The 13,272-nt window shown below is 41.7% G+C and overlaps 1 protein-coding gene across 1 annotated transcript in view; it reads left to right on the top strand.

Annotated features, from left to right (window-relative positions):
- The window catches only part of TENM1 (teneurin transmembrane protein 1), a 448,997-nt gene that overhangs the window by 32,139 nt on the left and 403,586 nt on the right, over nucleotides 1-13,272 (top strand). Inside the window, exon 2 of the mRNA XM_088834344.1 lies at nucleotides 5,598-5,838. Coding sequence (XP_088690470.1) covers nucleotides 5,600-5,838 — 239 coding nt within the window. The 5' untranslated portion in view covers nucleotides 5,598-5,599. The remainder of the gene's footprint in view (nucleotides 1-5,597; nucleotides 5,839-13,272) is intronic.

The following is a 13,272-nucleotide window of genomic DNA, read 5'->3' as shown; positions in this document are numbered from 1 at the left end:
GCTGTCCCCACTTTAGCCAAAGGGGTAATGAAACAGACTAAAATGAGGAAGTACATACATGTTCTCTGACCTCCTGTGACCTTTCCCTTGAGTTATAGGAATATATGTGTCCCCCTTTGCAACATATACTGTATAGTAACTTTGGGACAAAACATATTTGGGGCTGTATTGTCATAGTGTCATTATAGAGAACTGATCAATTAATTAAATACATAGAGTTTGGAAAACAAGGCTTGTGTCTATTTTGGTCAAATTGTTCAAGAAAAAAAAATCTACTTGACTTTACCATATTAATGACAATATTTGTAACATCTACTGAAAGCTATTTTATCTGTACAGCCAGTTCTGCTACAATGCTTGTTTTGAAAACATTGATTTGTCCCCATGTTATTAGTACATTTGAGAACAATTTGAACGTAAGAGAAATTTCATATTTGCACATATGCGATTCCATCTGTTAAAAATACTAGGTGCATGCAGGAGACCGCATCCAGCAGATAGAGCCATGGAGGAATATACAAAACATGCACATCCTTACATCTGAAACATCTACTGGCTATCTTGGTTCATCATGTGTGTTAGAAGCCTTGCCCACCCACATCTGGCGTTAGAACTTCCTGTCTGATTCAGAGAGCCCTCCTTCCACCATTTTACAATAACTCATAAGTTGCGATCTTTCTGACACCCACTTTCACAAGCACCCTTCAGATGTGCCCAAACACCATTTTCCCATAGGACCCTTACCCATGCATGATTCTGTCATAGTGCAGTGAATTTTCAAAATGCAACCATCACCTTATAACTGAACGGACTATATGTGTTAATGAAATGAAAGGGGTAAAACACCGCGGTGGTTATCTTGAGCAGTCCTTGCAAGGTGTTTCTAGGCAGATATAGTCTAATTTCTGGTGCAAAGTTTTTCTAACACATGATCCAGAAGAAGGTTTATTTGCAGAAAAAGAGGGGGGAAAAAGTCTATGCATGGCAACTTTCTTCTCCCACTTACCTTTTGGCGACAGACAGCGTTGTTTCTGAAGGCTTATACTTCTGTTAATAGCTCTGCCATGCCTAAAATGCCTTGGATACAGAGTTTGGAGGAATCCCACCCCTACCCCTACCCGCCCCTGAGAGATTTTCTTTCCAAGTTATTTTAGGACCTTAAACCTGAAACTGGCTCCTATCCAACAATATTATGTGAATTAGACCTTTCTATCTGAAAACTTAATTTACTCTCAGAAAGCTTTGTATGTCTGGATACCCAAATTTGCATAATCACTACTCCCCCCTCTCCCTTGCATCGCTCTTTCAGGCACAGAAACGTATGGTTGCCAGATACATTTGGAAGTGAGTGCATGTGACTCTTAACCCCTTGGAACTGGTGTTCTAGAGCTCCTGACACTGAAACCTAATGTATTTTTTATTAGTGTTTAATGTTGAGAAATCCCATTTCATGGAGCCCAAGGATTAAATTACTTCATTTGGGAGGGAATGAGTGTATTCCCAACATCTTTTTCCTGAGGTGAAAAAAAGAATGAAGCTGAGATGATTTGTATTTCTTAAAGGCTTAAGGTCCGGATATATTCCACTCAGTCCAATATCATGAAATACTTTAAAGATGGTATGAACAACTATGGAAACCTCAGCATATTCAAAATGTAGGAACAACAGTACACAATAAAATAGATACAAATAAGAACATATGTATATATAGTCAAAGTATATGTTTCAATACATATAAGCATATATAATAAAAATGACTATACAAAGCAGGTCTACCTGAGGCAGAAATGACAATGCTGCTGCTGCTAAGTCACTTCAGTCGTGTCCGACTCTGTGCAACCCCATAGACGGAAGCCCACCAGGCTCCCCTGTCCCTGGGATTCTCCAGGCAAGAACACTGGAGTGGGTTGCCATTTCCTTCTCCAATGTGTGAAAGTGAAAAGTGAAAGTGAAGTCGCTCAGTCGTGTCCGACCCTTAGCGACCCCACGGACTGCAGCCTACCAGGCTCCTCCGTCCATGCGATTTTCTAGGTGAGTACTGGAGTGGCTTGCCATTGCCTTCTCCGGAAATGACAATATGTTATAATAATAGCAGGATTGTACTTTTCAGTGAAGTAGAATTTTTTTTTAATCATTTTTCATGATTAAAAACGAGTCAGAAAGATTTTGGGGAAATCCAGCATGCAGTAAATCCAAATGATAATGAGCTATCCTTTCTTTCAAGCAATTGTACTGAATAGAAACTCTTTCTTCTGACAAACTATATTGACAGAAACACCTACTCATTAGGCTAGCAGATCTCACACGTGTTGCTTGGAAGGTGTTCTGAACACATGACCTGAAATTGATTCCTTTTCTTCTTCTAACTGTGGACTCCCACCTTTGGCTTCTCTTTGTTGCATCATTAAGTTCATGTATTCAGATGGCAAATCTGTAGAGTGTGTCACTGCTGCTCTTTTCTCATCCTGGAGGACATGATTTTAAGCTCCCTCTTTGTCCTTCCCCATGGTTTTGGGAGAGATTTCACTGAGACTTCCAAGGAGGAAGCCTACTACTCTGTTAACTAAGTAGATATCCAGTGCCTACATCAGAATGAAAGAGCCAAGGGCACATTCAGGGTGGTTCTGTAGGTCCCACAGACCAGTGAAACACTCTTCTATCAATAAAAGTTTTCAGGGATCTTACTCTGTACTCACTGTGCTCAATGTTACCGTGGCATTCAAGAAAGGTAGAAGGTGATTTGCTCTAAGAAACCTGTGGCCTAATTGGGGACATAGGACAAAAACATGGAGTATTAAGAGACTGCTATAACACTGCAAACTCAGAGGCCAAATTTATGATAAAAATATTAAGTGCTGAAGTTAGAGAAGAGACTTATTTATTTTATAGAATAGTATAATGGAAAGAGTTCTAGGCTAGGAATCAACAGACACAGGCAGGCAAATTCATACAAGTTGAATGACTGAACAAATCACTTCACCTCTGAGACTTGGGTTCCCTGGCTGTAAAATGGAGAGGGAATGAGGGAAGGCTGAACTAGATGATTCCTATGGTCAATTCCAGCTCATCTTGTTTTTTTTGGGGGGGTGTGGGAGGGAGGGTACACATGGTACATGGTTTGCAAAATCTTAGTTCCTCAATCAGGGATTGAACCCAGGTATTTAACAGTGAAAGGGCTGAGTCCTAATGAGTGGAACGCAAAGGAATTCTCCAGTCTTAAAGTTTTATACTCTTGTTATAGTCAATAAACAGTCACTGACATACTATGTCCAAGCACATGTTACATGAACTAAATGTAATTACTAGGTAAAAGGATTATTGTCTGCATTTGACAAATGAGGGGGTAAAGTTCCCAAGTGGTAGAACTCAAACCCCTGAATTCAGTGCCCTTCCCACTACAATGCGCTGCACTTCACCACACCATTCTGCCTTCCTGTGTACACAAAGGAGATATTGTCTACGACAGGAGCAGTCATGCTAAGTTGCTTCAGTCGTGTCCAACTCTTAGTGACCCTATGGACTGTGGCCTGCCAGGCTCCTCTGTCCATGGGGTTCTGCAGACAAGAATGCTGGAGTGGGTTGCCATGCCCCCCTCCACGGGATCTTACCAACCCAGGGATGGAACTCGCATCTCTTATGTTTCCTACATCCTTTACCACTAGTGCCACCTGGGAAACCCAGAAGAAGGGAGCTGACATAGACGCAAATAACTGCAGTGCAGGTAGTATGTCATAAGTGAAGAATCCAGAAAATGTTGCCTCTACATCTTAAGAAAGTGAAGAGAACTTGTATTAACAGAGAGCTGCAGGAGAGTGAATGGAGCTTTGGCCAGAATGAGGTGATGTGGGTTCTAATCTTAGCCATGCCACTAACTTGCCAAGTGTCCCTGGACAAATAATTCTCTGGGCATCAGTTTTCTCATCTACAAAATTAGAGGATCCCCAGGTGTTTTGGATCCCAGCATTCAATCCTTCATTGAGCCCCAAGGATGGAAAGCAGGCTTCTTATTAAGGTCATGAGTATGAATCCAGAGGTTTAAAAAAATTAATGAGATGTTAAGTACTTTTGATGATTTTTTTAGTGGATATGGGATTTGGACTGGGTCTAGAGTAATGGGGGTGATTTAGAAAATTCATGAAGCATTTTAGTTCCTTTTAAATATACAAGGGTAGCTGACTTTCTAAAAGAATGCTTCATTTAAAATGAATGGTTACCACTCCCTATCCAATATACAATTGGATACAATTCCCTATACACAATTCCCTATATACAATTCCGTTTTTCATATAGCAAGTTTATTTAAAGGGAGAGCCACCTGTAGTAGAAAACACTGCCGAAAATCTGTCATGCTCTTGAGGCACTAGTATCATTTTAAAGTATGAAAATGATGCCAGTGTCTTCACAGTTCAAGTCTGAGGTGGAAGGCTTGAAGAAAGTTACTTTTTCCCCCTCTGATCAACCACTGCAAAGTGAGCCTCAGCACAAACCAGCTGAGCCCTTTGCTAGACATGGAAAGCCTCTGGCATTTTTCTGCTTTTCAAGTCCCAGTCATTTGGGAGGTGGGACAAAGCCATGCTGTCTACAAAGTTTATCGGCAACATGCTGGTGTTACAAGAAATCGCTTGACATCTATTATGTTTCTCCCGTGAAAGAGATGTGGCTATCAACTACAATAGTGATTTCTTTTCAAAGGGTTTAATTGGGATATTTCGCATGGGCCAAATTCTAACTTACTGTCTATATGTCTGCCTGCTAGGAAAATGGCAGAAAAATACCAAACAATAACAATAAAGAAAGCCTGAGGACTGCTGTCCCAGTATGCCTCCTCTGCAAACAGGCATTAAAAAACAGTTTCCTTGCTGTCTCAGCTGCAGCTAATATCGCTGAGCTTCTAGACAGGTGTAGCAAAGAGGGGAGAGGTATGGACTGTGTTTTGCACGGCCGTAGAAATATGTCAAACAACCTGAACAAACTCCTTCTAGCCTCCCTTTTATAAGAAACACTGAGTTGGGGAGAAGGGGAGATGGCCAAGATATTACTCTCTCGCAGTTGAGTTACACACTTGTGAGCTATTTTTCTGAAGTTTGGTTTTGCTCCCATGCAGGCAGGCTAGCATCCTTTCCTGAGGTAAGCCAGAAGGTGGCCTTATACTTTTTTAAGTGTCGAGTGATTTTCCTTGCAACAAGTTTGTGCCTTTCACTGGTATTTTCCAAAGTGAGACTTTTGCAAGTGATGGAAGTCGGTTCACTTCTGTTCTGTAACTCAGTGTCTCATTGATGATTTATTTGTTCAGTAGCAGAAACTCTGACAAATTGTGTGAGGCGGCCTCCTTTACTTTAGAGCTGCTATAGCCCTGAAGAATTTACATGTAAATACGACTGTGAATGTCCTTCATTTCAGAAGCTCACTGCACGTGTTTTTGTAGGTTAAGTGACATTTTTACAGATAGACTGAACTTCCAACTCTCCCACCCACCCCCACCCCATCCCACTGGTTATGTTATTTGGAAATCCTCAGAAGTCTGACGTGCTGTGTTTTCCTGACTGCCCAGTGAGAGAGTCAGTCTCTATTTTGTGTTTTTCCTCTCTCCTCTTTAGACATGCAGAGCAGCCCACACAACCAGTTCACCTTCAGACCCCTCCCGCCGCCGCCGCCGCCTCCGCATGCCTGCACCTGTGCCAGGAAGCCACCCCCAGCGGCTGACTCTCTTCAGAGGAGATCAATGACTACCCGCAGCCAGCCCAGCCCAGCCGCTCCAGCTCCCCCAACCAGCACCCAGGATTCGGTTCATCTGCATAACAGCTGGGTCTTGAATAGCAACATACCATTGGAGACCAGGTACTTGAGCTGTGATTGATCCCACTAAACTTAAACATTGGCACAGGATGATTCCACTGAGGGCAGAAACACGTCATACACAGCTGCTGCACAAATACATAGATACGCACCCAGATGCCTGTGCAAAAAGGCAGACCCCCTCCACAAGCCTGGAGACAAACACAGGCACACCCATCTAGATCCAGGCACACCCATAGACACAGACCAAACAAAGTAGATGCCCCTATGAAGAGGAAACCATAGATGCATAAACACCCCATGGGTAGACACCCACAAAAGCATATGAAACCAAGCAATTACCTAAATTGTCATTGTATCTTCAAGGTAAAAGGCGATTGTCCCTTGTTTTAAGATCCTGCAATATTACAGGGAAATCCAAGCAAAATTGGAGGAACAGCAATAGTTTACATTTTATTTAAGATCTTTTTGACTAAGTTACCTTCAAACGTTTTGAAAATGGATTTGCTCCATCAGAAGTCCATATGTGTAATTTTCAAAACTTTATTCTACCATTAGGGTGGAATTTGATCTTTTGATCAAGAATTTGCCTCTATGTTTCTATTGCTTGATATACTTAGGTTTCCAGATTCCTCCTCAAATCTTTGTCAGGTGATTAAAGTTCTACTCCTCCATAGTTCTAGATGCCTTGATCATAATAGATTTCAGCATTCGATGTGATTAACTGAGAAATTATTCATTGTTTCTAGGTATTCTATCTTAAGCCAAAAATTACAACTTTCTATTGTTGTAGAAAAATATTGCCTAATAAGGCATAGTATTCTGTTGTCTGTTAAACTCAAGGACTTCCCTTTGTCTTACATGACTTATTTAGGTCTACCACCAAAGCTTTTTCTAAACACACTTGCATGTAAACACTGGGTATAAGGTGTTACTTGATAAACAATGTCTGGTGTCAACTCTGATCAACTTCTATCCCAATAATCTGAGAATTGGAATGGAAAGGGAAGGACTAATAAACTCACATTTTAGCAGCGTATTAACTTAAATGCCAGCCAGAGCATCAGAAATATGCCACCAACAACAACCTGAAAACACTATGGCCCACACCCAGGAAACTCTATATCATCCGTCACTAGCTAGATTAAATATTTTCAAAAAGTGATATTACTGATCTCTTCCAAGAGATAATATAGCAATCAGCACCTGTGGGTACTAGTGAGAGGGTTTGTGTAGCGTAGCATTTCTTTTTCTTTTTTTTTAATTCAAAGGGAGGAAGTGAATTAAGTGAGAAAAGCAGAGAACAATGTTTATCTTCAAGGAGTTTTCACTAATTGTGGTGATTTACTCACTCTTTTAATTCCTTTGCAGGGCTTAGTGATAGCTAAGAAAGCAGTGGGCCCATTTGGTTAACTAGCAGTCTTGATAAGCAAACACACTTCTTTCATTTAAGAAGCCAAATAACAGGAAATCTGGAAGGAGGGTGGGGAATGGGCTCAGGCAAATGGAGAGAGAAAACTATTCTTGTTTGAAATGTACATCTAGGCATGTTTGTGCAAACTGCACCCACGGACCTTCTGTATCTATGCAAGGAATGTATTAATTGGTCTCAGTTTCATAAGATGCAGAGAAGAACATAAGTTTTCATGTGAGACTGAGCAGAGAGAGTACCTTTTTTGTGCATTTGAAAATATATTCAGCATCACAAAGATGAATTTTTAAAAACCTAGAAACCCTATCAGCTTGATCAGCTAGGATTTTCCAAATATATCCTTTATAATGTTCATTTCACATGCAGTCAATAGAAGGTAACTCTGCGAGTGCCCTGGTACTTAATTAAGAGCTGTATGACAGCTCTCTGAGCCTCAGCTTCCACATCTGTAAACATGAATATAAAAATGCCCATCTCAACAGATTGTTAGGAAGTCAAGCCAGTGTAACAGAATGTGCATTGTGAAGCATTATAGAATTCAAAGGTAATATTGCCATCCCTATTATGTGGTTACCTGCCTCTCCCTAAATATCTCCAGAATAAGACATTAGCTCATTCCTCAGGCATTCCATTTCATGTCAGACAACTACTGGAAGATTCTTAATGAACACAAATCTCCCCCCTCTTAACTCTACCCATTCCTTCCAGACCTAGTTCTGGGATCTCACAAAATAAATAAAACCCCTCTCACATCTAACAACCCTTCACTGATCCTGAATCTTCTCTGCTGCTGCTGCTGCTGCTAAGTTGGTTCAGTCGTGTCCGACTCTGTGCAACCCCATAGACGGCAGCCCACCAGGCTCCCCCGTCCCTGGGATTCTCCAGGCAAGAACACTGGAGTGGGTTGCCATTACCTTCTCCAATGCATGAAAGTGAAAAGTCAAAGTGAAGTCGCTCAGTCGTGTCTGACTCTTAGCAACCCCATGGTCTGCAGCCTACCAGGCTCCTCCATCCATGGGATTTTCCAGGCAAGAGTACTGGAGTGGCGTTCCATTGCCTTCTCCGGAATCTTCTCTACTTAGAGCTAAATGTTTCCCCCATTCCTCCACCTGCTCCTCACATTAACTGATTTCAAATCCTCCATCCTGGCTCTTCCCTTAGAGAACACTTCAGTCTGTCCAGTCTGCTCTTGAAGTGTCACAGAGAAGGCTGAATGCACATGTGGATTATTAGACTCTTTGACTGAAAGGAGTAGTGGTTATTCAAACTGCCTCAAATAATTGAGAATATCTTTTTAAGACTATTGCCAGGAAATACTGGTCAATAAACAAGGGTAAGTCCTATAGATCTCTGGCACTAATATGACTCAGCAATTCTCTGCACTCTTTGTCTTTTTCTTTGTCCAATAGCTTATTGACAGCTCAGTATTTCTTTGGTCTACCACATAGTTTCTACTTTCTCATAGCAAAGTCAGGTTTTCATTGCACCATGTGACTCTAAGTGTACCTCCCAGCACCTTGCACTTTCTCCCTTCACTGCCTGTTTCATTGTTACCTGCCTAATTCTCCTGCTAGTCCTAGGTTTAAAAACCTAAGAGAGGGACTTTCCTGGTGGTCCAGTGGCTAAGACTCCAGGCTCTCAGTGCAAGGGGTCTGGGGTTCCATCCCTGGTCTGGGAGCTAGATTCTGATATGCTGCAGCTGATATCAAAGATCCCATGTGTCCCAACTAAGACCTGCTGCTGCTGCTGCTGCCAAGTCACTTCAGTCGTGTCTGACTCTGTGTGACCCCATAGACGGAAGCCCACCAAGCTCCCCCATCCCTGGGATTCTCCAGGCAAGAACACTGGAGTGGGTTGCCATTTCCTTCTCCAATGTGTGAAAGTGAAGTCGCTCAGTCGTGTCCGACCCTTAGCGACCCCACGGACTGCAGCCTACCAGGCTCCTCCATCCATGGGATTTTCTAGGCAATAGTACTGGAGTGGCTTGCCATTGCCTTCTCCGAACTAAGACCTGGCATAGCCAAATACATAAATACTTTTTAAAATGTATTTAGAAAAACCAAAAAGAGTGCATTTGATTAGCCCAATTCATCCCTTTTGTACCAGGCAGTGTTTATGTTTCTTGGCAAGCCCTGTCAGTTATTCTTTTAGTCAGCTGAGGCTAAGGGGAGAGGAAGCTTATGTGATTAAAAAAAAGCAATAGCCTGGACACCTATGGATGTCACTGAGCACAGGCTGGGAGCAGATCCAATGTATGGTAGATGGAACTCTCAGCAGACAATCAACTTGATTGACTTATTCAGGAATTTGCATTATGACCAATAATCAGCTGTCTCCCCTGTTCTAAATAAATATTGGGTTTCAAACAAAGGTCCATCTAGTCAAGGCTATGGTTTTTCCAGTGGTCATGTATGGATGTGAGAGTTGGACTGTGAAGAAAGCTGATCGCTGAAGAATTGATGCTTTTGAACTGTGGTGTTGGAGAAGACTCTTGAGAGTCCCTTGGACTGCAAGGAGATCCAACCAGTCCATCCTAAAGGAGATCAGTCCTGGGTGTTCATTGGAAGGACTGATGCTAAAGCTGAAACTCCAATACTTTGGCCACCTCATGCAAAGAGTTTACTCACTGGAAAAGACCCTGATGCTGGGAGGGATTGAGGGCAGGAGGAGAAGGGGACGACAGAGGATGAGATGGCTGGATGGCATCACCGACTCGATGGACATGAGTTTGAGTGAACTCCGGGAGTTGGTGATAGACAGGGAGGCCTGGTGTGCTGCGATTCATGGGGTCGCAAAGAGTTGGACACAACTGAGCGACTGAAATGAACTGAACATCTTATGGAAAAAACCCAAATGAATCTTTTGGCCAACCCAGTATTTCTCTTAATGTTCTTTAAACCAATATCAGCATTTTGACACATAACACTACTGATAAACACCAAAAACACTATTTAACTCAACTCAAAACTTCTAAATGAGTTCTAAGGCTAAGCCACATTTCATTTATTTTATAATTATTACCTAGTTGGTAGGTTTTTTAAATTGTGTGTGTGGGATGGAACGGATGTAGGTGGAAAATAAGTTTAGAGCTTCAATTTAGCCTAATTGGATTTCATCTTGTTAACCCAGGGAGATGTAGCTGAATTCTAATTCTGGCATAGAAAGTATTTGCACTGTACTGCACTCATTACTGTGTCATTTGTAGGTTTGTTAGATATGCCTTGCTCTTTTTTAAAACACTTTTTATTTTGTATAAGGGCTTCCCAGGTGGTAATAAGTGTGAAGAATCAGACTGCCAACGCCGGAGACGTGGGTTGGTTCCATCCCTGGATTGCGAAGATGCCCTGGAGGAGGGCATGGCAACCCACTCCTGTATTCTTGTCTGGAGAATGCAGAGGAGCCTGGTGGGCTACAGTCCATGGGGTCACATAGAGTCAGACACGACTGAAGCGACTTAGCACGCACCCATAGCCAATTAACAATGTTGTGGTAGTTTCAGGTGAACAGTGAAGGGACCCAGCCATACATATACCTGTATCCATTCTCCCCCAAACTCCCCTCCCATCTAGGCTGCCACGTAACATTGAGCAGAGTTCCATGTGCTAGACAGTAGGTCTTTGTTGGTTATCCATTTCAAATATAGCAGTGTGTACTTGTCCATCCCAAACTCCCTTACTATCCCTTCCCTCCATCCTTCTCTGGCAACCATAAGTTTGTTCTCTAAGTCTGTGAGACTCTTTCTGTTTTGTAAGTTCATTTGTTTCATTTCTTCTAAACTTTCACAAATAATTGTGATGTCATATAATATTTTGCCTTCTCTTTCTGACTTACTTCACTCATATGACTATGTCAATCATTAATAAAAATATTATATAGAACAAGATCAAGGTCAGAGCTCAGTGGCGTGCCACTGGAAATCTCCCTGCAGGTTGACATTTATCCATCAGGCAGCATTCTATATTTCTCTATCTTGTTCACAGACATATCATGAAAGAATTTGTCAAATGGCTTGCTGATACCCAGATACAGAGTGCTTACATTTTTACTGATCTGCCAAGCCAGTAATCATAATCAAAAATAGAAATGAAATGAGGTTTGTCTAACATGACTTGTTCTTAAAGAATTTATGCTGCCTTCTGATGGTTACTACTTTTTGGAAGTGCTTACAAATCCTCTTTTTAATAACCTGTTTCAGGATTTTGCACTCAATCAGCATGATGTCCCTTGTCTAACCTAAGGAGCCCATGTGCTTTGTGTCCCTTTTCAAAACCAAAGCTCATATTAGGGTCTCCAGTCTTCTGACACATGTCACCCATACCACAATCCCAAAACTATGACTAGGTCATCTAATCCACAGGACCTCTCACCACTATAGAATATAATTTCAATTCATTTAGAACAGTTGAGTGCCTTCTTGTGGGCACCTTGCCTATATTAGGCTTCAATTTATGGCTATGATATTGATTACCCTTTTAGGTTGAGTGAAAGTGAAAGTCACTTAGTGGTGTCCAGCTCTTTGCGACCCCATGGACTATACAGTCCATGGAATTCTCCAGGCCAGAATACTGGAGTAGGTAGTCTTTCCCTTCTCCAGGGGATCTTCCCAACCCAGGGATCAAACCCAGGTCTCCCACATTGTAGGCGGATTCTTTACCAGCTGAGCCACCAGGGAAGCCCAAGAATACTGGAGTGCGTAGCCTATCCCTTCTCCAGGGGATCTTCCCTACCCAGGAATCAAACTGGGATTTCCTGCATTGCAGGTGGATTCTTTACCAGCTTAGCTATGAGGGAAGCACCCCTTTTAGGTTAGAATCATTCTCTTTCACAAAAAAGATACGATCACTCATTTGATAATGAGTAGCATGTCTAGCCTATCCTTGCTCTTCTTGTTCTAAACATATTTTTGTTAAAGACTGTTCTGTTATCTTTAGCAGGTTTTTTCAACCTTTAGGGTCATTTCAGATGTGATTCTTTTGGGCATTTTTTAACCATACCTTCTTATATTTATTTATCCTTGATTTTCATCCCTTCTTTTCAGTACATGTTCTTTAGAAATACTGGATGGAGAGCACCCGGTAGAGGCACACTGATTTCAATAGCCAGCAAATATCCCCAGCTGACTCTTTATTCATCTCCCCTATTTTTTTTTTTTTTACTGTGTCCGGGCATGGACTCATATCTACTTCACTATAGAAAGCCACTTTCCTAAAGTCTAGGATTTTGCTTTATACAGTACTTATGGACTTTCGGCTAAAATGGTTGCTTTCTCTAAAAGTTTCTGTCACCTTCAGTTCACCAATTTTTCTTTTTTAGTCAGTGAGAGAAGCAAGTCTCCTTATCATTTTCTCTACCTTCTGGGAGGTGGAGTTGTCAACAGTGGAGGTTGAAAACTTGTCACATATTGGCCTTTAGTTAAATGATATGTCTAGCTGATTGCTGTGGAGCTGAAATCACTCGTGTTTACTACATTTGCTCTTAGAACAATTTTGGAGTCATGTTGGAGCATCTATTTCCTCCATCTGGCCAAGTGGCTTATTGTAGACTCCCTAAACAAGTCACCAAAATGAATCTTGCTGAAAGATTTTGCCATGATATTCAATACTAGGGAGAACTTGGATTTGATATTAACATAACCACTCCAACTCACAATGACAAATCAGAATTGTGTGGAGGAGTCAGGCCTAGCCAAAAGAATGGATACCAACTATCCTCATTGATTTTTAGCATATTCTGACAGATGGCTGTAGCTTGTTATGTGGCTAACAGCCCTTGCTGGCTTTAGGCCAGTGTGACAGCTCAGGGGAGCCAAAGGGTTATTTTTACAAAAGAAGAGCCAGCGCCATTGGCGGAGGAAATGTTGACAAGGAATGGAAAGAGAAAAGAAATCTACATGACCAATGCTTGTTAGCAGACTTACAGAGCTAGTGTCTATCTTGGGGAAATAAGAATCATTTAGAAGAAATATTCATTAGTGGTGATGGCCATGATTTAAATATCTATGGGATAGCACTCTTTAAATATTAACCCATAAATGTAAGGTTTCT

Source organism: Moschus berezovskii, chromosome X, assembly GCF_049115385.1.
Source record: "Moschus berezovskii isolate FMDL1 chromosome X, NW_MosBer_1.0, whole genome shotgun sequence".
In the NCBI taxonomy this organism is placed as follows: Eukaryota; Metazoa; Chordata; class Mammalia; order Artiodactyla; family Moschidae; genus Moschus; species Moschus berezovskii.
Note: the sequence above shows the minus strand (reverse complement) of the source record. Positions and strands in the feature narration are given on the sequence as shown.